The sequence below is a fragment of the Brettanomyces nanus genome, chromosome 4 (assembly GCF_011074865.1).
Source record: "Brettanomyces nanus chromosome 4, complete sequence".
NCBI lineage: Eukaryota > Fungi > Ascomycota > Pichiomycetes > Pichiales > Pichiaceae > Brettanomyces > Brettanomyces nanus.
Window position 1 is genome coordinate 526097 of NC_052377.1, and position 22656 is coordinate 548752.

Consider the following 22656-nt stretch of genomic DNA (forward strand, 5'->3'; position numbering starts at 1 on the left):
ATTATCCTTCCTACTCTCGTTAATCGGTATGTGCGCTGCATATATCTACAATTGCATCGAGACGCACTCGCTTGGCCCTCTAACTACCCTCTTTAGAGCACGTGACCCAGATCCTCGTAGTAACAACCGCTTAGGAACGGGTACCAACAATTATACTGCTTGGTATTATTCTACAGGAGAATTGTCTTCACCTCAATGGCTTCGGATACTCGTTTCGAGATTTACTGGTGTCGATTACAATTCTGCCCCACTTAATAGAGGGCTTTTTACTGTGACACCACCTTCTCAGAGAGTCGGCACTACAAGTACCACCACCGGAACTGCAGGCTCTTCTGCCGCTTCCTTCTTAAGGAACGCTGCTGGTCGGAATACATTCAAAGGACAAGGAAGAAGACTAGGAACTAAAGAAGAGTAGAAGATCCCCGCTTGTATATAAGAAATTATATAGAGGCAGAATACGAGACATATATAAGCGACTCGAGATTCGCGGAAATAAACTAGTCTAATATCACTTTATCTTTCTATACTACAATGACAGTGGAAAAATACGTTGAGCCCCTGTGGCTAGTGGGTTATGGATCTCTCTTATTCAAACGTCCGTTGCATGATCAAGAATTTTCACAGAACTTTACGAAATTCTCAGGGTATCTGACAGGATTTGCTCGGAAATTCTGGCAGAGCAGTTTAGATAACCGAGGCACACCGCAGCACAAGGGACGTGTTGTTACCATCATACCGGCTGATGATATAGTGAAGAATGATGAATTGAAACCGGACATTTTAAAATACGAGCTTCGGAACTATGAATGTACCGAGAGGATTATTAATGACTTACAGTTACTCAGCAAAGCCTTGACAGTGTGGGGTTGTATATACTATATTCCTTCAAAGTATTCTAAACAAGCATCTGAATACTTGGATTTTAGAGAGAAGGATGGTTACATTACTCGCAAAGTAGATTTCAATGTGGTTCTTTCAAACGAAGAAAAAAAGAATCAACATATTTCATCCATCGTGTCCAAGTTGCCTCGGAATGATCTTGGAGAGCCTGTCATTAAATCTATCGTTTACATAGGCACCACGGAAAACGAGTCATTTGTTGGACCGGAAAATGTGAAGGATACCGCGAAAATTATACAGATCAGCCGGGGAGATTCGGGTCGCAATATCGACTACTTAGCCGCAATGAATGACTCGTTACAGAACCTGGATCCCACTGGCCAACAACGGAGTAGAGATCCATATTTGGAAGATTTGGTAGATCTGGCCAGCAGATAGAACTCTTGGGAATTTCGGCTTTTTAAGTCATCATTCTGAGCACCTTCAATGTTGTAAAGAGATAATAGTGAGGCTTTCGTGCTCGGAATTCTGATATTATTTGCGAACTTTATAATTGCGCGCGGAAAAGATAAGTCGGAAGCCGCTCACTATCAATGTGCGCCAATTTCTTAGAGATGCATCATATATAAGTATGTTGGACCCGTATATTTTGATTTTTTCTTAATGGAGTTGTATAGTGTCTAAAAATTCATCTTTTCCTTAGCACTCTCTTTATAGAATGACAGACAGCGTGGCCATTGCTAACATTTTGGGAACAATAGGTACCGTTTTTTGGTGCGTTCAACTTTGTCCGCAGATATATTTTCTATGGAAGAATAAAGACGCAACGGGCTTCCCTCCCATTTTCATGCTTCTTTGGGCTCTGTCCGGGGTACCTTTCTCGATATATTTCGTGGGATCAAATTCATATATACCAATGCAGGTCCAACCTCAAGTATTTACCTTGTTATGCTCGATTGCGTGGATTCAAAGTATGTACTATCCACCTTACAGTTATTCCAAAAGGAGATGGATCACATATTCAGTGGTATTTTATACGGTCTCATTAGCTCTGGAGTTGGGATTTAGTATTCCCTTGAAAAAAGTTTATAGAGATGGAACTCACTGGCCTATGCTAGTGTTTGGAATCCTTGCCTCCATCCTATTAGTGGCCGGACTTGTTCCTCCATACTTCGAATTGGCCAAGCGGAAAGGCCGCGTGGTAGGAATCAACTTTGTGTTTCTAGCCATGGACTCTTCGGGTGCAATATTTTCTATGGCAAGTAACTGTGTCGACAAAATTGATATCATGGCTATGATCTTGTATATACTTGTGGTGATCATGGAGGCTGGTATATTTCTTTCCCAGTTTATCTGGTGGTTGCGATTCAGAGTGATTAAGAGAGAGGCAGATGAAGCAGACGAAAATCCCAATCCTAATGGTGACAACAATTCTGTTGGCAACTCCTCTACTCAAGGGGATCAAACAGATGATCTGGCGAGAGACTCGAGCATTGCCGCGACCTCGATGAGGGAGAAACGGAGTTCAGCCAATCAGCTAACCTACGCTGACGACAAAGGTGTTGAAAGTATCGTGTAATTAAGTCATTATCTGATGTACTTACAGAATAATAATATATGTATATGTATATGTCCTCTACTCTAGAACTTACCAGGCCACTCCCAGTTTCTGATCACATCCCATGTGAATTCGAACTTGGAAACAAAGTCTTTAAAACGACCTCGAGCTGTAATTGGTTCTAGGTTCTTCTTAACCATCTTCAATTCATACTCGCTGCGACATTTTCTCAACGTTTCAAACCGTTTATGGTAGCCATTCAAGCAATTTAACAATTCTTGCTTGTCTGCCTCTGGAATAATGCCCAAATACAACCGAAAAACCAGAAGCTTCATGGGGTATCGAATATCCACCATTTTATCCAAAAATTCATATATTCTACTCATTTTTCTGAATTCGCTGACGGATTTCAAGTAAACTGCAAGCAAGTTGTCATCAGGGTACACCTTGCCATTGACAAAGTCACCATAGGATCTGGAAACATGCCTATCGAATTCTCTAAGAGCGACATCTATTGGTTTCGAGGATAGTTCTATTTCATCATTGTCGTCTTCTTCTCCTTTTGCCATCTTACTCATTATCTGATGCTTTGCAACTCTCTCCTCTACTGGAGATATCCATTTTGTGGAACTGTATGATGACATCTCCCGTAATCTCAACACAGAAACAAATAAAGATGAAATTGTCACTGGTGTGAGCTTAGTACAAGCATCCATCTTCATGTATCTTTCATAAGTATCGGCTGGAGTCACTATGGATTCTCCCAGAAGATAGCTTGAGTTTAACTTGCTTGACTTGAACTTGGCACTATCATACAAATATCTAGCAAGGTCTATAGGGGTTTTGAATCCCATAATATCGAATTTCTCCAATCGATAATTATCACACACTCTCTTTTTCTTCGATTTGGAAGGTTTGACGACGTCAGTGTAATGATCTATTAGCTGATAAAACGAACTGTCGTAATCAGTACCCAGCGGGTACGTCAGTGGGTCCTCGTGTGAACGCAAGGAGACATCTCCCTCATCTGATTCCCCAATGATTTTGGCCATTTTGTATAGTTTGGATATACATCGGCTTAAGTTCAAGTCATCAAATTCTCTAAAGTCAAGCTTGCGAATAATATCAAAAAAGAGCTTAGGATGGTCAATATTGTTGAGAATGAGATCCAGCGCAACATGGTTTCTTATATGGCCATCATACTTCTGAAGATACAATTCAAATAGCTCTTTACAAGTAACGTCATTCAACATGGAATGGTGGTTCAGCTTGATCAGCACAAAATTCCACAGTTCAGGGTACTGGCAAAGTAGCTCAGCATCAGAATTTTTCAAAACATTGAAAAACTCTCTATAGACCAGATTACGATTTTTGGAGTTCACGGCTAGTAGAAGAATTGAATTGCAAAGAAACTTGATGTTATAGTCCTTTCTGATGATACGAACTTCTTCGAAACTCCAAGTGCCAGACTTAGGGAAGATATCACCACCAACAGTGGAAACAATCTTTTCAAAACCATCAATATCAAAACTTTCAAGCTGCCATCTATCAAACCGTTTCTTAGCTTCCTTAAATAGAGTGAATGATTTGCGAAAATCAGTATAGAAGGTCAAGTTTGACACGCCAAGAAGGGTTGTTACGTTGATGTCAAAGTTCTCATTTTCAGAAATAAGTCTATTGATCACCTTGATAATCCTTGACTGTGATATTTTGTAAAATCGGGATGGTCTTGAAGTATTTTTGCCAGAATGATCATAGCAAAGCTTCCATATAAGCTCACTAACTTGGTCCAAGATCTGAGGTGACTTGGTGTTGTTCTCGTCTAGAAAAGATTGTACCAATCTGGGAAGAGTCTCCAGCTTATAACGCAAAGCGTAGTCAAAGAGATTGGCAAATGCTGGAGGAATAATAAGATTCCGGTTCTTGTAAGTTTCTCCGGAGAAATTCTCAAACTGCTTGAGGTAGTACAACTTCTCCTGATCCTTCAAGTTAACTCCTTCCGACCATTTGCAATAAATCTCAAACAAAGACATATATTCTAATTCATTGGAAGGCTTCCTAAGCAAGAGATCGAAGAGTACCGTTTCTGGAATGGCACTCGTCTTGGTCAAATGCCTAATAGATGCGGATATCGTTGGTTCAAGGATCGAACTGATCCATGATATAACGTTGTCATCTCTGCATTCTACGTTGGACTGCCAACCTTTCTCATCGTCCAACTTGTATTTGAGTAGTTGTATGGAAATTTGAAACCTTTTATCGTTCACTATTGTCTCTATTGGGAAGGGCGATGCATCGGCAACCTCTTGGCTTATCAGTAACGGGCTTGGCTCGATACCCTCGCCAAATTTTTGGAGACATAAATCAACATCATGGTTACTATAAGATGGAACTGTCGCCATTAAAGCTGTCTGTAATACCAAAACAAATACAGATTCAACGTCCTTCAATCCTTCTAACTTCTTAAACTTCACATGATCTAATATGTCTAACTGAGAATGAGTTGTCCGAGTTATTCCACTAAATAAGGATGGTATGCACATGAGTAAATCTTGAAGATCTCCCGAACTAGTCATGAAACGAGGGTCATCTTTTGGTATAATAAGGTTATAGTTTCTATAAAATGGAGTATGCTGTTCTTTCAGTTGAAGCTTCCCGATCCAGGAAGGAATTGAAGTGGCTTTATGTCCCAGATTGCTAGGTCGCGCTAATGTAGAGTAAAGATGGATGGACTGAAATCTATATGTGTTGGTATGGAGATTATCATAAAAAATAGATCTACCGGATCTTAGTGCTAATCTCGATCTCCGACTGCTTGTTCTTCGTGCAACAATTGGAACATTTCTTCCCAAAGAATTTGAAAAAAGAACGCAAGAAACCACTCTCATTTCATTATTCCTGCACAGCATCAAATCAGCAGATCATGCAGACTGCAGAATAAAGTCAAACTTTAAGCAGAAGATGACTTGGATCTCCGAGACAAGGCTCTGCACGTTCATGTTAGGGCTGAATTTTTTCAACCTACATCAAAAAATACAGCATTTTCTTGGACCCCACGCAATAATGTGCATCCGTACATCAGCCGGACATTTATTTAGGGGCAAGCAAGCATTATATTGTTCCGTCTTATCTGATCGGCCGGACCTTTGTCACTTATTCTCGAGGTTTTTCTATATCCCGAGTATGCTATATTAGTAATGAATGATCATCGGATTCCAAGTCAGTATAGAGAATTATTACATGAAGCATTTGAGAATGGTACTGTTCCTCCAGTTTCTGCAAGGCCTCTAAAGAAAAGGCGTCGACATAGAAGTGAAAGTCCAACAACTGATGACATATCTGATGATGCCGATAAGCTCGGCAAGGGAGTAGAGTCGAGAGAGCACTGTATTAGCAGCGCTTTAAATAAAGGCAGCAGTAATATTACCGCTATAGTTCTATCGTCAGATGAGGATACAGTAGGGGATGCATATAGGGATTTGAAGAAGAAGGAGTCAAAAATAGGCCCCGAAACAGAAGCGAAAGTGGAGATTGATATTGATGATGACAGTGACGAAGAAGATGGAGATGAGGATGAGGATGAGGACTTCGATTCGGATGATTTCGAAGATGTCGATTTGGAGCATGTTCCCACACCAGACCTGCAACTTCACGATTATGAAGAAGACAGCAAACAGATCAAGATTCCTTTGAAGACGAATAAAATCTTAGCTCAGAAAAGGAAGAAGAAGACTGTTGTGCCAAGGGAAGAACGAATGTTCAGGAAAGATCTTCATATGATGTATATATTTACGATGGTAGCCCATGGAGTGGCTCGGAATTCTTGGTGCTCCGATAGAAATCTATTGAATAGTTTAAAGAGGGATGTTCCGGCGAGGATTCTTGATGAGTACGCGACTTACCTGCAACATCGTAAGAAGACTAATGTCACTACAGCATCTAAAACCAGAAAGCTTTTGGATTTGTTGAAGGATTTGATGGTGTATTGGTACACATCGTGGACCATAGATAAAAATGCTCCCGTCATATACAAAAAAGGTTGGGACGAATTGGATGTACATATACCCCGACAGAGAATGAGCAAGAAGAAGTTCAGCGAGAGCGTAGAGCAGCGATCCGGATCAAGGGATATTGCTGCTCAAGGATTTATTAGCTTGCTCAGATCTATTGGTATTCAAGCTCGGCTGGTATTTTCGCTTCAACCCCCAGATTTTACCAATCTATCACAACTGAGCTCGATCGCTGAGAAGCACGAGGCTGACGAGAGAAGGAAAACAGAGCAGATGACACTACCTATGGGGAGAAGGAAAAGTAGAAGGGCGTTGACTCAGCATGATAGATTGCTTAATTCTTTGAGAGGTAATAGGCCCACTTATACGAACTTCAGAGCTAGTGATTTCGAAGATATCGAAGATAAATATGGTCATTTCCCCATTTTCTGGTCTGAAGTTTGGGACAAGGATGCCAAGAGGTTTATTACAATCGATCCGATAGTCAAGAAGACAATTGAGGTGATTAGACTAAAGTCTCAACTTGAACCTCCCACCTCAGAAACTAGAAACAATGTATATTATGTCATAGGCTTTGATCGGTTGGGTGGTGTTAGAGATATAACTAGACGATATGCTGAAACTTATAATGCCAAGGTGAGGAAGAAGAGAATTACGAGGGATCCAAAAGGAGAAGAATGGTATGAAAATGTACTACTAGGAGCCACAACTGTGAATCGAATTAGGCCTAATAAAATAGATAAGTTTGAGGAACTTGAGTTTGAGGAGTTATCATTGAAAGAGGGCATGCCGAACTCGATACAGGATTTTAGAAATCACCCAATATATGTGTTGGAGAGTCAGTTGAAGGCTAATGAGATCTTAAAACCAAAGTTGTCTTGTGGTACCATAAGGAAGAAATCGAAGACGAACAAGCAAGGGAAGTTGATTCCTGTGTACAAGAGAGCCAATGTGTATACAGTGAGGTCTGCTAAAGCATGGTATATGCGCGGTAGAGTGTTGAAACTTGGAGAGAGGCCAATGAAAATAAAGAACAAACCTAAAGTGCCCCGAAAAGCGAGAGACGAAGACGACTTTGAACTTTCAGATAAAGATGAGGAAGATGATGTTCGATTGTACGCCGATTTTCAAACTGAAAGGTTTACCCCTCCACAGGTTATGAATGGCGAGATTCCAAGAAACGCATTTGGTAATATTGATGTGTATCAACCGTGGATGGTTCCTGAAGGCTGTGTTCATATTATGGACGATAATGCTGTGAATGCGGCCAGACTCATGCAGATCGAATATGCTCCCGCAGCTGTTGGATTCAATTTTGATGGTGATAGGAGATCACACTCTGTCAGTGCTACAGTGAAAATTCAGGGTATTGTGACTTTTAAACAGTACCAAGAAGCCGTGAACGTAGTTTGCAAGGGCCTTGAAGAATTTGAGGCGGAGAAGTCTAGAAGAAGACAAGACTTAATAGCACTAAGAGCTTGGAAGATATTGCTTGCCAAGTTGAGAATTGCCAATAGACTTAATGAAGAGCATGGAAAAGTAATTAATATGATAGAGGAGAATTACGATGAAGGTGGTGATGAAGAAGAAGAAGAAGAAGAAGATGATGATGGAGAGGAAATAGTTCATACAGAGGATGGAGGATTTATGCGTGCGGATGCTCAGAATGTGAATGAAGATATTTATTATGGAAGGGTTGATGACGAAGTTGGTGATGTTGATGCCAGCGATTTTCATGAAGAACAGGATGACAGGTTAGTTGTCACTGAGGAGAACGAAGTTGGGACTCCCAAAATAAAGGCTGATTCCCCTGTTATTGAAGTTGAAAATGACAACAATAATGAATTCGAAGATTTCATGAATGAAGTGGGGTTCGGGGATGAACACGACAGGGAACCGGAAAATGAAAGTGATGAGGCTGGTGGATTCGTTGTTGAAAACTTTCCAGCCAACCAGACATCGTCAGAGAAGGAAAAGGTTATATCAGAAGGTTCGGTCACCAAGAGCAATTCTCCGGAGGATTTTAGTTCTCCAGAAAGAATTCCGCATGATGTGAATTCTACCTTTGTTGAAGGTATGATCCCGCCGAAACATGTCGATCCGATTTCAATTCGTGATCATCCTGCTCAGGCCGTCTCGATGGATGTGGGTGAAAAAGAACTTGGAAACACTTCTATAAGGGCCGATAATCATCCGAAACAGCCGATCTCTTCGGTAGTGGGAGGCGTTGATGCCCCTATAGAAATTCCTAGTGATTCCGATGTTATCAACCTTGATGAAGAGTATGCAGATGACGAGGGATACGAATTCGAATACAGCGATTAGATATATTATGAGTGAACTATTCTACATAGGCATGCAAAAGTATAATATCTTAAATTATACATTATACAATACTAGTAAAGACTTTAATGAGGTAGTAATATTCTACCTATCGTTGGGATTTCATGTGTTTATGTCGTCTGAGCTTTTCAACGCGTTTCTGCTCCAATAATTCAGCCTCTCTACGATCGTCAATCTTAGCTTGCCTAAGCGCTCGATCTTCTTCTTCCAACACTTCGCCTCCTGTAGCTTCCATATCATCGACATCATAATCATCAAACCGATTTCTCTTTGGGTTTCTCCGGTTAAATATTGACCAGATTTCATCCCTGTCATAACCTTTATCCTTGACGATGCTTCTTAACTTTTCATCACCATCTTTGTCATAATTATCCACTATGAAGCCATCATCATCCTCGTAATCATAGCCGTTGTCATAACCATAATCATCCGTATCTTCTTCTTCATCACCTTCATCGACATCAATTCCAAATTTGTCATTCTTCTTTTCGTTGGACGTACCAGTATAAATGGGTGATTGTCTCTCTTGTCGGCGCCTTAGATCCTGACCGGCACCCGTTGTTGGTTTTGCTCGGAACGAGACAGTTAATGGTCTCTTTTCCGGAGGAGCAGAGGCATGCCTCATGCGATTCTTCATGAGGCCCTTACTCTTTAGAAAACCTTGAGAAGACACCGCTTTGATAGGATTAAACGCAAGTTGCGACTTATCTATGGACTCAGCCCTTTTCATCAGCTCTTTAAACGACATTTTCGGTCCTGCAGCACTAACTTTTATTGGTGCAGACCTCACAAAGCCAAAATTTGTTGCACCGGGGTCCGACCTGAATAATATTCGGCCTTGTGATCCTGAATATGAATGGCCGACGCCAGCACTCCCCCTTATGCTTGGCTTTCTTCCCCGTCTTGATATTTTTGTGCCCTTTCTGGCATCCTTAAGCGTCTGTAGTCTCTCACGTTCTTTCCTTCTCGCTTCTTTCAGTCTCCTAACAGCTGCAATATCGTCCTTATTGTCGCTTATAAAATGGCCGCGTTGTCCATGTAGCAAGTGGTTTGGAGACTCTCGTTTTGAATGCTTTACAATATTTTTCGGCTTTGGCCTGGAGAGTCGATCAACAGCTTTTGTATTCCGAGGCGGCTGCTTGGCCCTTTCTTCAAGCTTCTTGTCTTTGGTTATTTGCGCCAACAAGGAGGTGAAATTCATCCTGAAGTGGTCTATATGCAGTTAAAATAAAGTTCTAAAGAACAACTTCTTAAGGGGAGGGCGAGTTTGAAGCTGTGCATTATGTGCTTTCTACAGCCCTCTAATAGGCATCCATACGAACAATGTAAGGAAAAAAATGATCTACGGTTGGAATCGATCGTCGCGACTGCGAATGTTGGAGAATTCGATGTGTTCCTCTGCAAGGTCATTCCAATCTACCTAAGTAGGCTGGTTACTCTATGCACTATTTGCAGACTAAATAAAGATTCTATCCCCATTATGATTATTATTAGAGACTAACAATACAAGAAAAGTGAGCATTCATACATATATATGTAATAACACACGCATGGCTCATTAGGGGTGGCACAACTACGCCGTCCCAGAGAAACGATGCTTAAACAATCAAATATCTAATTGGAATATGAATCAACTTAATTAGGTATCCAACAATACCCATCATCACAAAGCCCATACCAACAGCTCTAATCAATTGAGCATATTCCTTCTGTGTTGGCTTTCTGCACTTTCTAACGAATTGTACACCTTCCTTAACAAACTCCACTGGAGCATCTGTGAGCTTTCCCTTTCCTGCCATTATGTCAACAAAATTCAAGAAATGCTTTCAAATACAAGATTGACGAAAGATACTTAAACCTTTACTAAGGCACGTATGCTGCGCTGACGATGTTGATCAAAAAAAAAAAAAAAAAAAAACCTTCGGCGAAAAAAAAAAGTGTTTTACAGATGATTATATAAGCAATTACATTAGCGACAAACGATATAATAATATAAGACCTTATATAAGTCGTCTTACTCTATATGAACTATTCCAAGTTAATTGTCCCCGAAACCACTCCAAGCCTCATCTGCATCACCATCTGCTTGCTTTTGTCCTTCGTCTTGATCGTTGATCTCCTCCTTTGAATCTTCGGCCGATGTTGTCTTTTTATCAACGTATCCATCGGTATCTACACCCCAGTCTTTAAGTCTTTGATCTTCAAAGATATTCTCTCTTATTCTGTTCTTGAGTGCCTTCTGAGGGGTCTTTTTCAATAAAATGGCAAACGGTTCAAGCAATTTATCTATAGGAATCTTGGAAACAAGATCCTTTTTCTCTTGTAAAACCTTCTCTTCCTCTTCTTCGTCCTTAACGTCATCATTTTCTGGGGTGTCCTCATCATCATCCAGTTCAAATATAACTCTTTCCAGTTCATCGAGCCACACATCAACGATATGCATTACGATATAACTTGGAAGTTTAAGCTCTCCACTTAATATGCCTTCCTCCAAAGCTGAAATGTATGCATCCACAAGTTTTTTGTCAAATTTAGAGTCTCTGAATTTGATGAAACATTCTTTTGATAACATATCTCATTAATAGGAGATACTTGTCAGTTCTCCATTTATCAATCTCAGTCCATTCTCTAGCCATGATAGACCAAAAGGCAGTAACAAACAGGGCAAATTGTTCATCTGAGACGCATTCAGAAAATAAAGATGACATCTGTGTGGCTAACCTTTTCTGAGGTAAAGCTTTATCACTGAACCACATGGCATAATAAAGACCCTTCCATAACTTTTGAAGCTCTAAAAGAGATAGCTTTCGGGTATGCGATCTAGACGAGATATACTGCGTGAGAGTCTCGAAGGCTCGCACACGCGTTTTCCGATCATTCGATGCTAGTTTTCTCACAAAAGTATTCGTCTTCATGATTGCTAAATAAAAAAACGACAAGACAAGGACTTGGAGATCAAAAGACAATCCAATAGGAAGAATTTTTCAGTTTCCCTACTTATTTTGATTAGTTTCTTTTTATTATAATTTTTTATTGGTGCAGGGATGCATTACCACAACTACTTCTCTAGTTATATCTAATCTATAGATGTTCTTGTGACTGAGTACCTCTCCTTATTCAGTGGATATATGCCGTCCAATCATGAGTTTTGAGGATCATTCTAAAAAGCCGCGTTATGATGCTAGTGGTAACAAAATTAATGACTATATCCCATACTACATTTCCAAGAAGCCATGGTACTATGAATCAGAGGCACTGAAGAATAATTCGAATATACGCAAGAGAAATGCAGAAGAAGAGCGGATAGCTATGACAACAGAAGAGAGATTCAAACATCAGAGAAAAGATATGGAAGCAGATCTTGCGCCTAATGATGAACCTCGAAAAGGTGAAGGTATTAAGGAAGAGTTTGAAAAGGTGGAAGTTAAGAGATCAATACGTTCTGTAAGACAGAAATCGGTTTGTGGGAATTGTGGGAGTAGTAATCACGCTACAAAGGATTGTCTTGATAGACCTAGAAGAGTGAAGTATAGATATCGAACGCACTCAAAGTCCGAAGATACCTCCAACAGGCACGATGGATATCTAGTTAGAAAAGAAACTAATAATTATGATGAAAAGAGAGACCGATGGCATGGGTTTGATGTTGATAGCGAATATGATGAGCAAGTGAAGAAAATGAAGCAAAAGGAGAAAAATATGAGGAATAAGATGACAACAGATGTCGATTTGGAAGAGCTCGATAATGATGAGCTTGAAGAAATGAAAGAGTTGGGATTAATAGACGATATCAAGAAGGCGAAGAAAGATGCTACTCTGAAAGCAGTGATAGAAAATAATCCATTAGCTGCCGAGAAAAATACCAGAGCTTCTGTGAGATCGCTGGACGAGAAACCCCGATACTTGGAAGTGATTGATAGTGGGGAAGAGTTAAGGTTCAATCCCAAATCAAGAGTTTATAAGGACTTGAAAGAAGGATATCTCAATTCAAGAGGACAGTTCATACCGTATTTGAATGGTGAAGCTGCCGATTTTGAGAAAATGAAGCAGTTCACTCATGGAATTCAACAGCAAAGAAAAGAAAAGTGGGAAAATGGAGAGAAAGACGTCACATCAATGGCAGATTTGACCTATACGGAAGAAGCGTCACCTACCGCTGTTATGTTAGCTACAAAGAAAAAAAAATTGGAACTCGATGAGGTCAGAGAGGCCAAACGAAGGCAGTTGCTTGCTAAATATGGGGCATTGGGTATTGAAAAAAAGGATTGATTGCCTACATAACGATATGCTCCACAAACCCTTTCCGCTTTACGTATGTAAGTGTTTCGAGACTGATATCGCATCCCGTCACCAATAACGTTCTGAGTCTTAAAAGACTATTGGGTCCGAACAATGCAACCAAAGCCAAACCATCTATATTGTTGTAAGAAAGATCGAGCCTTTCTAACTTTCTTGGCTGGGAATATTTCTCTATCAGTTTTGAGAGCATTCTTATAGACGCATTATCAAGATTAGAACAACGCATTAGACTCAGGGATTTTAAGTTTGGACAGTTTCGGACAAGCTGTTCTAAAGGGAAGATCACATATGGAGCAAACTGATGTATAGGTCCAGGACCAAACGCTATGAAATCATTCTCCACCAATTTTAGCACTTGAAGCTGCATATTTGTTGCTTCAAGTATCTGGACTAGCGATCTCACGGTTATAGACGTTTTTATAAGGGTCAAGTTCTTCAATTCTGATAAAAATGATAAGTCCATTTCGTCCTGTCCCTCTATGGGCTCCTCCTGTTGTCGTCGTTTCGTGCAAACCTCTTGAATCTCAAAGGTTTCGAGCCTGATCCTTGCCTCTGAAATGGCCCGAAAGATCCATGAAATCTCATTAGGAGAAATCGAGTAAAGAGCAAGTCTCTTCAAACTGTAGTTTCTTTCCAAAAGTTCTTTAATAGAGGCTCTGTCATAGCTGGAACAATTCAATTCCAAGTCTGTTAGCCTGCTGAAATGGTTCATCCTGAAAAAGTTATTGTAAAGAGAAGTATTGGTCTGTCCCTTGGGATCACCCAAATGAAAGTGCAATTGAAGTTCACTGAGTTTATGAAACTTGTTTGCGTAGTTACGAGCCACAGCATTAATACTCGCTCCTTGCCTGATAGTCAGGCTCTTTCTGACATTAAGGACAGTTATTGAAAGGGTTTCTAAGCGCGTAAGGTACGCCATAATATTGTTGATTCCATTCTCAACATCATATACCTCAAGTGCTAGTTTTAGTTGTCTCAAAGATTGGAAGAGCTCTCTAGCGTGCACATTTTGTCCCAAGAGCTTTGCCAAGTTCTCATCAGTAACGTTTCTCAACGTTATTTCTAGGTTTTCCGTGACAATCCCGGAATTAGCAAGCCGTGTCAATATGTAGATTTCATCAACAGGCTTGCAATCTAAGCACAGCTTCTTGATATGAATACGATCATGGCAGAAGTCGAGGAATTTCTCAAACTGTTCTCGGGTAAGTCTTTTCTTCAAAGTGGGGCATTCCACTATTTCTGTTATAGAGGTGAGCAAAAGATGCCATTGTCGGGACACAGCCATAGCAGATAGAACATCGCTTTGATCCAATAATGACATCACTTCCATGATTATTTCTACCGGCAATTTTACCACTGGGTCTGAACTCGACTGTTTTCTCTTTTTGGTTTCTTTTCCGTCTGCATCACGTACTATTTCATAGCCAAGGTGTTCGGCTAATCGAGCTCTCTCATTTCTCATTTTGGTGTATAATCTCTTATTGATCTTCAATTTACTTTTATATTTGAAAATACCATGGCGGAGCACGTTTATTCCGTCATTAATACTCTCAAATGCCTCTCTTTCCCTGTTGGTTTTGCAAAGGATCTTTCCCTTTCGAAGATATCCTTTGATGCTATAATGATCCAGTGAGATCAATGTCTCAGAGTCCTCCAATGACTTGTCCAACCTATCTAACTTCCCAAAGCATGCTGCTCGGCAGTCCAATAGCGCCTTATATTTTGAATGATAACGATTCGTTCTCCTTCTGCCATGTTCTTCACTCTCTGTATAATATATCTTGCACTCCTCAATTCCTCGGGTATATATCTTAAGAGCTCTCGAGTAGTTCTGTACCTGGAACTCTCGCGTCCCTATTTCCACTGCCTTGTTGATAAGGTTTTCATTTGCCATGCTACAAAAGGGAAAGCTGAAGGGCTAGAAAAAAACGTTTAGATAGCACACGTTGGACTAAATTGGTGTTACTGTTAGTCTTTCCCGACGCGAAAGTCGTTATTTTTTTTGTTCTATTTACTATTTGACCATATTTCTATCAAATTACATCTGCTTCATGTTCTATGAATATATTTTCTACATTTAAGCAATAACTCCCTTTGCAGCAGTGCTACCAGACCTGGCCATAATCTGCACTTTACCCTCCTTTCTGATGTTAACTACCACTTCCACCTTCTTACCCTTTCCAGCAGCCTTGAGTGCTAACTGAGCAAGCAATTCGGATGGCTCGTACACGACGGATCTAATAACTTCTGGTTCGTCCTCCTCATCTTCGTCTTCTTCTTCTTCTTCGTCTTCTTCTTCAGGTTCCTCCAAAGTTTCTTTGATGGTTCTCTTACCTTCATATAGTTCGATCAAAACATCATCTGCAGAAGCAATCAGAGAAATGGTCTTCTTGATTGGATACACAGTGTTCTTAGGTAAGATGGTGATGAACTCACCTTTGGAACCTTTGATACCGATTGGCACACTCAATTGCTTGGTGCCCACCACATCAGGTTCCTGTGACTTCTCAATATTCTCAGCATCGAAAGAAGAAATCAACGACGCCTGTAAAGCAGCACCTCTACAGTTCAACTCATTAGGATTCTGAAGCTTAGAATCTAGCGATGGTGCAATGATGGTAGTCGTTTCTGGAAAGATGAACTCCATGTTTCTAGCAATTTTCGGTATGTTAGAACTTCCACCAGAAAGAAGAACACCGTCGATATCCAAACTTTCAAGATCGGCTTTTTGGATCACCTCCTCAATGAAAGCAGCCATCTTTGAAAAAACATTACGAGCTACCACCTCAAATCTCATTCTGTTGATAGAAGCATTATAGTCAAAACCCTCAGCCAATGAATCCACGGACACACGAGCAGACTCTACGTTAGAAAGCGTTTTCTTGGTGATGATGGAAGCAGAATTTAGCTTGGCCCAAGACTTCTCGGTCTTCACAGCATCAGCGTTGTACTTCTTTTGGAAATCCTTACCGAAAAATTCCATTAACGACTCATCCAACTTCTCACCACCAATCTCATAGGTCTGAGCAGATGATAGAACAGTAAATATACCACCCCTGACAGCGATAACGGCAGCATCTGAACGGATACCGCCAAAATCTGCAACAACGTAAACTTTATCTTCTAGCAACTCCTTCTTGGCATTCAAATGGGCCAACAAGGCAGAGCTGGGTTCATATATCAACTGCAAGACGTGTAGACCGGCGTCACCGGCAATCTTGATCAACAATGTCTTCTGCTCAGATGTAAAGTTGAACGGAACTGTCATGACACCTCCTTCCACTTTTTCTCCAAGATAGTCTTCGGCATCCTTCACAATTTGTATCAAATGTCTTTTGGCAATCTCGTCGACAGTGATCTTTTCGCCGCCAATTTCATAACCAACTTTTCCATCGATATTGATCGGCTTGGCAGAGTGCTGAGAGTATTTAGCATTAATTTTATCAAAAGGAACACCAATGAAGTCCCTGAAATTGACTATCGTATCCTCAGAGTTACGGAGTAGTTGACCAATAGCCTGAGATCCGTGGTATTGATCATCACCGATATAAGACAAAGCAGAGGCAATGAATCTGTCTCCATCAGGATCAGCAATGACCTCAACTTTGCCGTCCTCTCTAACAAAGGCAATAGAAGTAGTAGAATTACCAAACGCAATACCAATGGTAGTCATTATATGTAGTATAGAGAAGTTTGTCTTCGGTATAGTACAAGGAAGTCTAACAGTAACTGTGAAAGTCTGAAAATTTTTCAGAAAAATAAAAATTTATTTTGTTTCTCAAGATTCTCCGACTTACATCCGAACATCGAATACAACTCTGAATTTGTTGTAGAGGGAGCATTGAAATTTGAAAGTAAGTCCTTCTATTCTTTACCAAGGCTTCGCTTTACTCAATACTTATTAGAATTTTTGGTATTTTTTACTTCTTTTCTTTTCAATATGACTTTCCTGTTGTTCTTGAGAGTGGAATTATTAAATTATAGACTTCAAAGATACTTACTAAAAATTCACTATGGAATTTATCTATGAAGACTTCAGGAAAAGCGTATATTCTCTTGGAATGAAAGCCGATATTTAAGATGGATCGAAAGCCATATAGAAGAATTGGCCAGAATAAAGAAATTCTCTGTACAAAGATTGCATTCCAATGAAACAAATCGTCTGCTCTTTGTGGACGCAATAGACATGTTATATTAGTACAGAAAGGATACAAAAGAAATAAACCACCCGGTTAACCTCTAAACACTTCCCTTCTAAGATGTTTGCTCTCAAAGGAGTCATGCGAACATCTGCAACATAACTAGCGAGACGAGAAGTAATATTTACTCCATGAAAGCACACTTACCGTCACATAAACTGTACTTTTCATCGTTCATATTTCGGAGCTGAAATATATTACACGGCAAAAGGAAAGCATTTATTTGGCTCTAACTTATCAGATCATTATATCACCTCGATGTATTTGTCATCTTTTGGAACAGCACGGTTTCCTGGCATAATCATATACTTTTCTGCAGACTCCATATACGCGTTTGGAGCTTCATTTAATCCATCATAAACTCCGGAGAAACAACCTAAACCCATTAAAATTGCAAGAACACCAGAGATGATCTTGCAAGCTTTAACATCTAGGAAAATATAGGCACTGTAAACACTGAAGAATATTGTGAGCATAGTCATCAAGGCAAAGATAGAAATGGTTGATTTAAGAGTGGCGGTCCACATAACAAAGGTGAAAATTGTCCAGCCTAATAATAATAGACCGTAAGCATTGTTAAAGTCCTGTTCACTATCATATTGGTCTTGTACTCCAAGAATGTTTGTATTGATACCACCCAAAGCCATAAAGAAAGAACCATAACATATCATAAAAGTAGAACCCCATAAGTTATTATCAACTATAGCCCACATACCTAAAACAATTTCTGTGAAACCAGAAGTGAAGAGGTACGTACTAGTCAAAATACCAGTAGATTGGACACCTTTAGCTCCCAAGAGGATCAACCCCAATGGGAACAAAGCAACTCCTAAGAGAGCAATACCTGCAGCGCAAGATGTGGGAAAACGTCTGTTATCCCCTGCTCTTCTATAATAGTTGACTCTAAGATAACCTGTCCTTGGTGGTAACACATTGCCGAATTGATACTGTCCTTCCGAGTAGACTTTATTCAAAGTTGGCTCAGAATGATTATTAAAATACTTTGCATCTGGAGAATCAGCCCGCTGCTGGGTCTCGATGTAAGACGGCTGTACGAAGTTAGACATGATTAAATGTTTATGTTTAGAGATTTGGTGAGGGAGGTGGGGGGGGGGGGGGAAGAAGGGAAGTGATGAAGGGGAACTTTTTAGTGATAAATATTCTTTACATGCCTTTTTATATAAACTTTTCACTATCAGTAAAGCATGTTTTGAGGACCTATTGATCAAATCAGAGGAACACATACATCTAATGCAGTCTTATGCAGTCTTCGGACCACCGAGAGGCGCCTTTCAACAGACCACATTGAAGTTGCGCTAAATACAACAAAAATGTGCTACCAAAAATAAATGAAAAACAAAAAAAACAAGAAATTTTTATGAATAACAATAAGGGTCTCGGTGAATGCGGGTGAAAACAACGTTAAAGCATCTTCGGAAATGCTTCAGAAACCGTATCGTAGCTTGTGAATCTGAATAGTACTGAACGGAATTGTTTAGGAAGAGGCATATTTAAAAGCAACGAAAGTAAAAAAAAAAGAGTATGTCCATAAGATGCAGGAAAATCCTTAAAATAGATCACACAATCTGAAGATCTCTTGAACCCATCATGCAGGGTAGCCGCCAAGGGGATTGTCAATGGCCTAAGATGGGGGATTATGTGGGGCGCAAAGGAAGATCTATTGAAGAAAAAAAAATGGGCGCGTTCGGAAAAGGATTCACCCGCTGAGGGTGTCATTTCTCCGTCTTCCGTGCATAATTGGGAAGCATTTTTGGTTGTACTGGACTACATCTGAAGGACCCGAAGGCACCTTTCATCAGCGTGCTAAAGCATCAGCTGGAATGTTTTTACATGGAGAACTCCACGCTAAAATCAGTAATGCTGGTGTATATAATAATTATTGAGGCTAAAGAAAAATATTAAAATCTCTTTTCTCTTGGCGTGAATGCTGGTGAGAGACAATATAACCCCTGGTGCAATAATGAATGATTGTATATTGTAAAGGAGACTGAAAAATTTCGGAACATCTTCGACGAACAAATGTCGGTCGAAGGTGGACGATGCATATATGGTCGAAGTGGCTGCAGGCGATCTCCATCATTTCAATTCAGCCGGGGGTCGGTGTGGAGAGAGGACCTTCAATGTCCGGTATAAGATGAACCCGTCAAACCTGGTGTTCCTTCATAAAAACCGACATCTCTTCTTGCAAGCGTGGCCTAAGTAACGCACATAAAACCAAATCGGCTGGCAATAGCGCAGAACCTGGAGCCGCGCCTACTAACGCCATATATGGTTGTCGTAGCACCTGCATTTGTTATTGTTGCTGTAGTGGTTGTAGGAAGTGTAGTTGTCAGAGTGGTAGTATAAGATTTGGTGGTTGTGGAGTATTCAATGCTGGTCTTTGTCCTGGTAGTGGGTTCATATTCCGTCTCTGTCTCCGTCTCTGTTTCAGTCTTTGTCTTTTTTTTGGTAACAGTCTTCTTTGCTATGGTGATAGTCTCCATAGACACTTCTAGGATTGTCTTTGTGCTTAAAACAAATTCGTGGTCCGTCTCTGTAATAACATCGTACTCTGTGTCAGTCACATAGTCAACCTCCCTTGTTGTGTATTGCTCCTATATTGTCTTCGTTAACATCTTGTATTTCGTTGTGGGCAAGTATGTCACCTCATAAACAGTTGTTGTTTCTTCAGCTATTTCCGTTTCCGTAACCGTGTCCATATCACAGTCTATTTCTGTAGTTGTCTCTATTATGGTCTTTTTGTGGTGATGATGCACCTCCTCATTGCAATCATCAGATTGGCAGCCAACCCTTGATGCAAAAAGCATAGAGGACGAGTTCGGTGGAACGGAACGTAGGACAATTGAGCTCCCTATATCCTTAATCTTCTTTCCGTCTCTCTCTGCATTATTAACCTTTTTCTTCTTCTCTTTTGAAAACCAGAAATTATTCGTTCCTATGACCACCTTACTCTCACCTTTTTCTATATCCTTGGAATCATTAGCATTTAACAGCAAATCCGATTTTCTAAATTCTTTTACCTCCGTTCCTTTTCCATGTCTTAGTAGTATCGCAATATAGAAGAATCCAATACACCAAATAAGAAAGTGCTTCATAATACTAAAAGATCCTTAATAGGTAATGTGCTTGACCCTTTGTAACTCTTCCCTAATCCTTGGCGCTAAATAAGGAAATCTCAGGAGCCTTTTCCTAATTCGTATTAAACAGATTTTGACCATTAGCCAACCCTCATTTTATATTAATCGTAACTATACAAGATTATCCTTAACATGAAAAAATAAATATGCCTGCTATTATTGTTAATATGATTACAATGGTTCAACCACTGCTTGTTCGTGGTCGTGTTCACGGTCCAGGGTGTCATTAGGTTGATGCTGCTGTTGCTTTTTAAGCTTGGTGGCATCTCTTATCTCTTTTCTCTTTTTCTTGGCCTCGAATTCATGCCACTCACCGTTTATGTGCTTCAAAAACTCTAGACCACATTCCTTGGGATCCTCTCGGAAATACGAATGCTTTAGGGCCTCTTCGGCGGTAATTCTCTGAGAAGGATTCATCTTCAACAATAACTCTGCTAGGTTGAAACACTCCGGGCTCAACAATTTGCCAAACTTGTCCTTAAATTTCGAAACTGTATGAAAGTTAGGCCTCAGCATTTCAAACCAGGGAAGCTGATCCGCATCTGCCCACTCAGATGTTTTAATCGTCCCCATAATATCATACACTTTCCACAACTGATCCACCTCGTTAGTTCCCTGAAAGACAGCGTGCCTTGTAAATAGTTCTAATAACAAGCACCCAATTCCCCAAATATCGATTTCTCGTCCGTAGTCCGTTGAGCCTAGCAAAATCTCCGGAGGCCTATACCACAATGTAATCACTCTATTGGTGTAATTTGGCGATTCCACCTCTGTATTTATGTTTTTCATAGCCCTGGCCAAACCAAAATCGGTGATCTTCAACACTCCATCATTACTAATGAGGATATTTGAACCCTTAACGTCTCTGTGTATCACTCTTTTGCGATGTAAATAGTTCATCCCTTCTAACAACTGTCTGAATATGTTTTTTTTCTCGCCATCACTGATCTTAATCTCATGCTGCTGTAAGATTCCCGACAGATCGTGACTCATATATGGGAAAACCATGAATACTTGATTCCTTTCCACCATCATTTCCGACAATCCTACTATGTTTCGATGATCAAAAGATTGAAGTAACCCTATCTCCCTGTTGGCTGTGATAGGGAAACCTTCTCTTTCTGTTTCTAGTCGCAACCGTTTCAATGCCACTAGCGCTCCCGTTATCTTGTTCCGAGCCTTGTACACCTTTCCATACGTTCCTTCTCCAACCTGCTGTATTCTCTCATATACAGGACCGCTAATGTTAGACTTCTGCATAAAGAAAATCCCTTTGCCAGCATCACCGAGATCCATTGGCCTTTGTGAATGCTGTAAAAACTCTTCTTCATCCTCCACATCATCTGCATCTCTCATAGCACTTCTGTTCATCACCCCTTTGGCCATCCTCTTGAATGGAGGACCATTTGACCGTCCCAAATTCACCTCATTCATAGTTCGTTTCCCAGACATCGCCTTGGGGCCAGTAGGTAACTTTCTTGGTCCAGCCAATGATTCATCTTCCCCTCTATCTCGAGAATCTCGTTCTCTAGGTCTCTTTTTTCTATTTCTGTTTCTGCTCTTATCAGTTTGGCCTCCTTCTTGAAACTCCGCGTTCGATCTATTCGATTCATAATATCTTTCGTCATCATACGACCTGGCACCTTTATTTTCATAGTAGCGTGAATCTCGATCTTCATCGAAATGCATAGATCTTTCATGATATCTACTACGAGTTGATGAATCACGATCCCCATTTCTTCGAGAATCTCTGCCCGAAGTTCTTTGATTCTCTCTTTCATATCTTCTGCCAGACCCCCTGCTAGAACCAGCACCCCTATGATCACTCTCCGGCCTGTCAGAATCCATATCAGGTCCCCTTTTAGGACCCCGTGGACCCCGTGGACCTCTTGGGCCTCTTGGCCTATTCATTCCCGTAGATCGTTCATCTTGGTATCTTCGTCCCTCCATGTGTTTGAATAGCAATACACGACCGTTATATCTTGGAGAATAAAGCTAGTGGACTTCAGACAAAACAACTGGAAAGAGAAGGGTTAAAAAATTTTGCTACCATTTACAAGTTTGGTGTACGGATGGTAACCCAAATCTCGCTTGCTCGAATTTTGACGTTAATTGAATGACAAAGATACTAATCATAGATCTCTCTAACTTCTCCAGACCCCTTAGCTACTATTTTATCAGTATTCATTCTCAAAATATCTCATACTATGGGAACGGTGAGTTACATATTTACTTCCATTTTTATACTC

General features: G+C 40.4%; 12 protein-coding genes across 12 annotated transcripts; 3 read left to right on the forward strand and 9 right to left on the reverse strand.

Moving 5' to 3' along the window:
- Positions 1 to 531: 531 nt before the first annotated feature.
- On the forward strand, positions 532 to 2419 carry FOA43_003473 (uncharacterized protein; the record flags this gene model as incomplete). Its single annotated transcript, XM_038923724.1, has 3 exons — positions 532 to 1257; positions 1602 to 1614; positions 1890 to 2419. The coding sequence occupies 3 exons, from the start codon at positions 532 to 534 to the stop codon at positions 2417 to 2419; spliced, it is 1269 nt and encodes a 422-aa protein (XP_038779652.1).
- A 62-nt stretch (positions 2420 to 2481) lies between these two features.
- On the reverse strand, positions 2482 to 4974 carry FOA43_003474 (uncharacterized protein; the record flags this gene model as incomplete). The annotated part of the gene is made up of 1 exon (XM_038923725.1): positions 2482 to 4974. The coding sequence occupies one exon, from the start codon at positions 4972 to 4974 to the stop codon at positions 2482 to 2484; it is 2493 nt and encodes an 830-aa protein (XP_038779653.1).
- A 621-nt stretch (positions 4975 to 5595) lies between these two features.
- FOA43_003475 (uncharacterized protein) lies at positions 5596 to 8733 on the forward strand (the record flags this gene model as incomplete). The annotated part of the gene is made up of 1 exon (XM_038923726.1): positions 5596 to 8733. The coding sequence occupies one exon, from the start codon at positions 5596 to 5598 to the stop codon at positions 8731 to 8733; it is 3138 nt and encodes a 1045-aa protein (XP_038779654.1).
- A 106-nt stretch (positions 8734 to 8839) lies between these two features.
- On the reverse strand, positions 8840 to 9952 carry FOA43_003476 (uncharacterized protein; the record flags this gene model as incomplete). Its single annotated transcript, XM_038923727.1, has 1 exon — positions 8840 to 9952. The coding sequence occupies one exon, from the start codon at positions 9950 to 9952 to the stop codon at positions 8840 to 8842; it is 1113 nt and encodes a 370-aa protein (XP_038779655.1).
- Positions 9953 to 10349: 397 nt separating this feature from the next.
- SSS1 (Sec61p translocation complex subunit) lies at positions 10350 to 10550 on the reverse strand (the record flags this gene model as incomplete). The annotated part of the gene is made up of 1 exon (XM_038923728.1): positions 10350 to 10550. One exon carries the CDS (start codon positions 10548 to 10550, stop codon positions 10350 to 10352), a length of 201 nt encoding a protein of 66 aa, XP_038779656.1.
- A 239-nt stretch (positions 10551 to 10789) lies between these two features.
- Positions 10790 to 11666, reverse strand: FOA43_003478 (uncharacterized protein; the record flags this gene model as incomplete). Its single annotated transcript, XM_038923729.1, has 2 exons — positions 10790 to 11291; positions 11344 to 11666. 2 exons carry the CDS (start codon positions 11664 to 11666, stop codon positions 10790 to 10792), a joined length of 825 nt encoding a protein of 274 aa, XP_038779657.1.
- Positions 11667 to 11892: 226 nt separating this feature from the next.
- Positions 11893 to 13020, forward strand: FOA43_003479 (uncharacterized protein; the record flags this gene model as incomplete). The annotated part of the gene is made up of 1 exon (XM_038923730.1): positions 11893 to 13020. One exon carries the CDS (start codon positions 11893 to 11895, stop codon positions 13018 to 13020), a length of 1128 nt encoding a protein of 375 aa, XP_038779658.1.
- A 4-nt stretch (positions 13021 to 13024) lies between these two features.
- On the reverse strand, positions 13025 to 14944 carry FOA43_003480 (uncharacterized protein; the record flags this gene model as incomplete). The annotated part of the gene is made up of 1 exon (XM_038923731.1): positions 13025 to 14944. One exon carries the CDS (start codon positions 14942 to 14944, stop codon positions 13025 to 13027), a length of 1920 nt encoding a protein of 639 aa, XP_038779659.1.
- A 183-nt stretch (positions 14945 to 15127) lies between these two features.
- FOA43_003481 (uncharacterized protein) lies at positions 15128 to 16723 on the reverse strand (the record flags this gene model as incomplete). Its single annotated transcript, XM_038923732.1, has 1 exon — positions 15128 to 16723. One exon carries the CDS (start codon positions 16721 to 16723, stop codon positions 15128 to 15130), a length of 1596 nt encoding a protein of 531 aa, XP_038779660.1.
- A 771-nt stretch (positions 16724 to 17494) lies between these two features.
- On the reverse strand, positions 17495 to 18316 carry FOA43_003482 (uncharacterized protein; the record flags this gene model as incomplete). Its single annotated transcript, XM_038923733.1, has 1 exon — positions 17495 to 18316. One exon carries the CDS (start codon positions 18314 to 18316, stop codon positions 17495 to 17497), a length of 822 nt encoding a protein of 273 aa, XP_038779661.1.
- A 1149-nt stretch (positions 18317 to 19465) lies between these two features.
- Positions 19466 to 20365, reverse strand: FOA43_003483 (uncharacterized protein; the record flags this gene model as incomplete). The annotated part of the gene is made up of 2 exons (XM_038923734.1): positions 19466 to 19864; positions 19916 to 20365. 2 exons carry the CDS (start codon positions 20363 to 20365, stop codon positions 19466 to 19468), a joined length of 849 nt encoding a protein of 282 aa, XP_038779662.1.
- Positions 20366 to 20578: 213 nt separating this feature from the next.
- Positions 20579 to 22357, reverse strand: FOA43_003484 (uncharacterized protein; the record flags this gene model as incomplete). The annotated part of the gene is made up of 1 exon (XM_038923735.1): positions 20579 to 22357. One exon carries the CDS (start codon positions 22355 to 22357, stop codon positions 20579 to 20581), a length of 1779 nt encoding a protein of 592 aa, XP_038779663.1.
- Between the last annotated feature and the right edge of the window lie 299 nt (positions 22358 to 22656).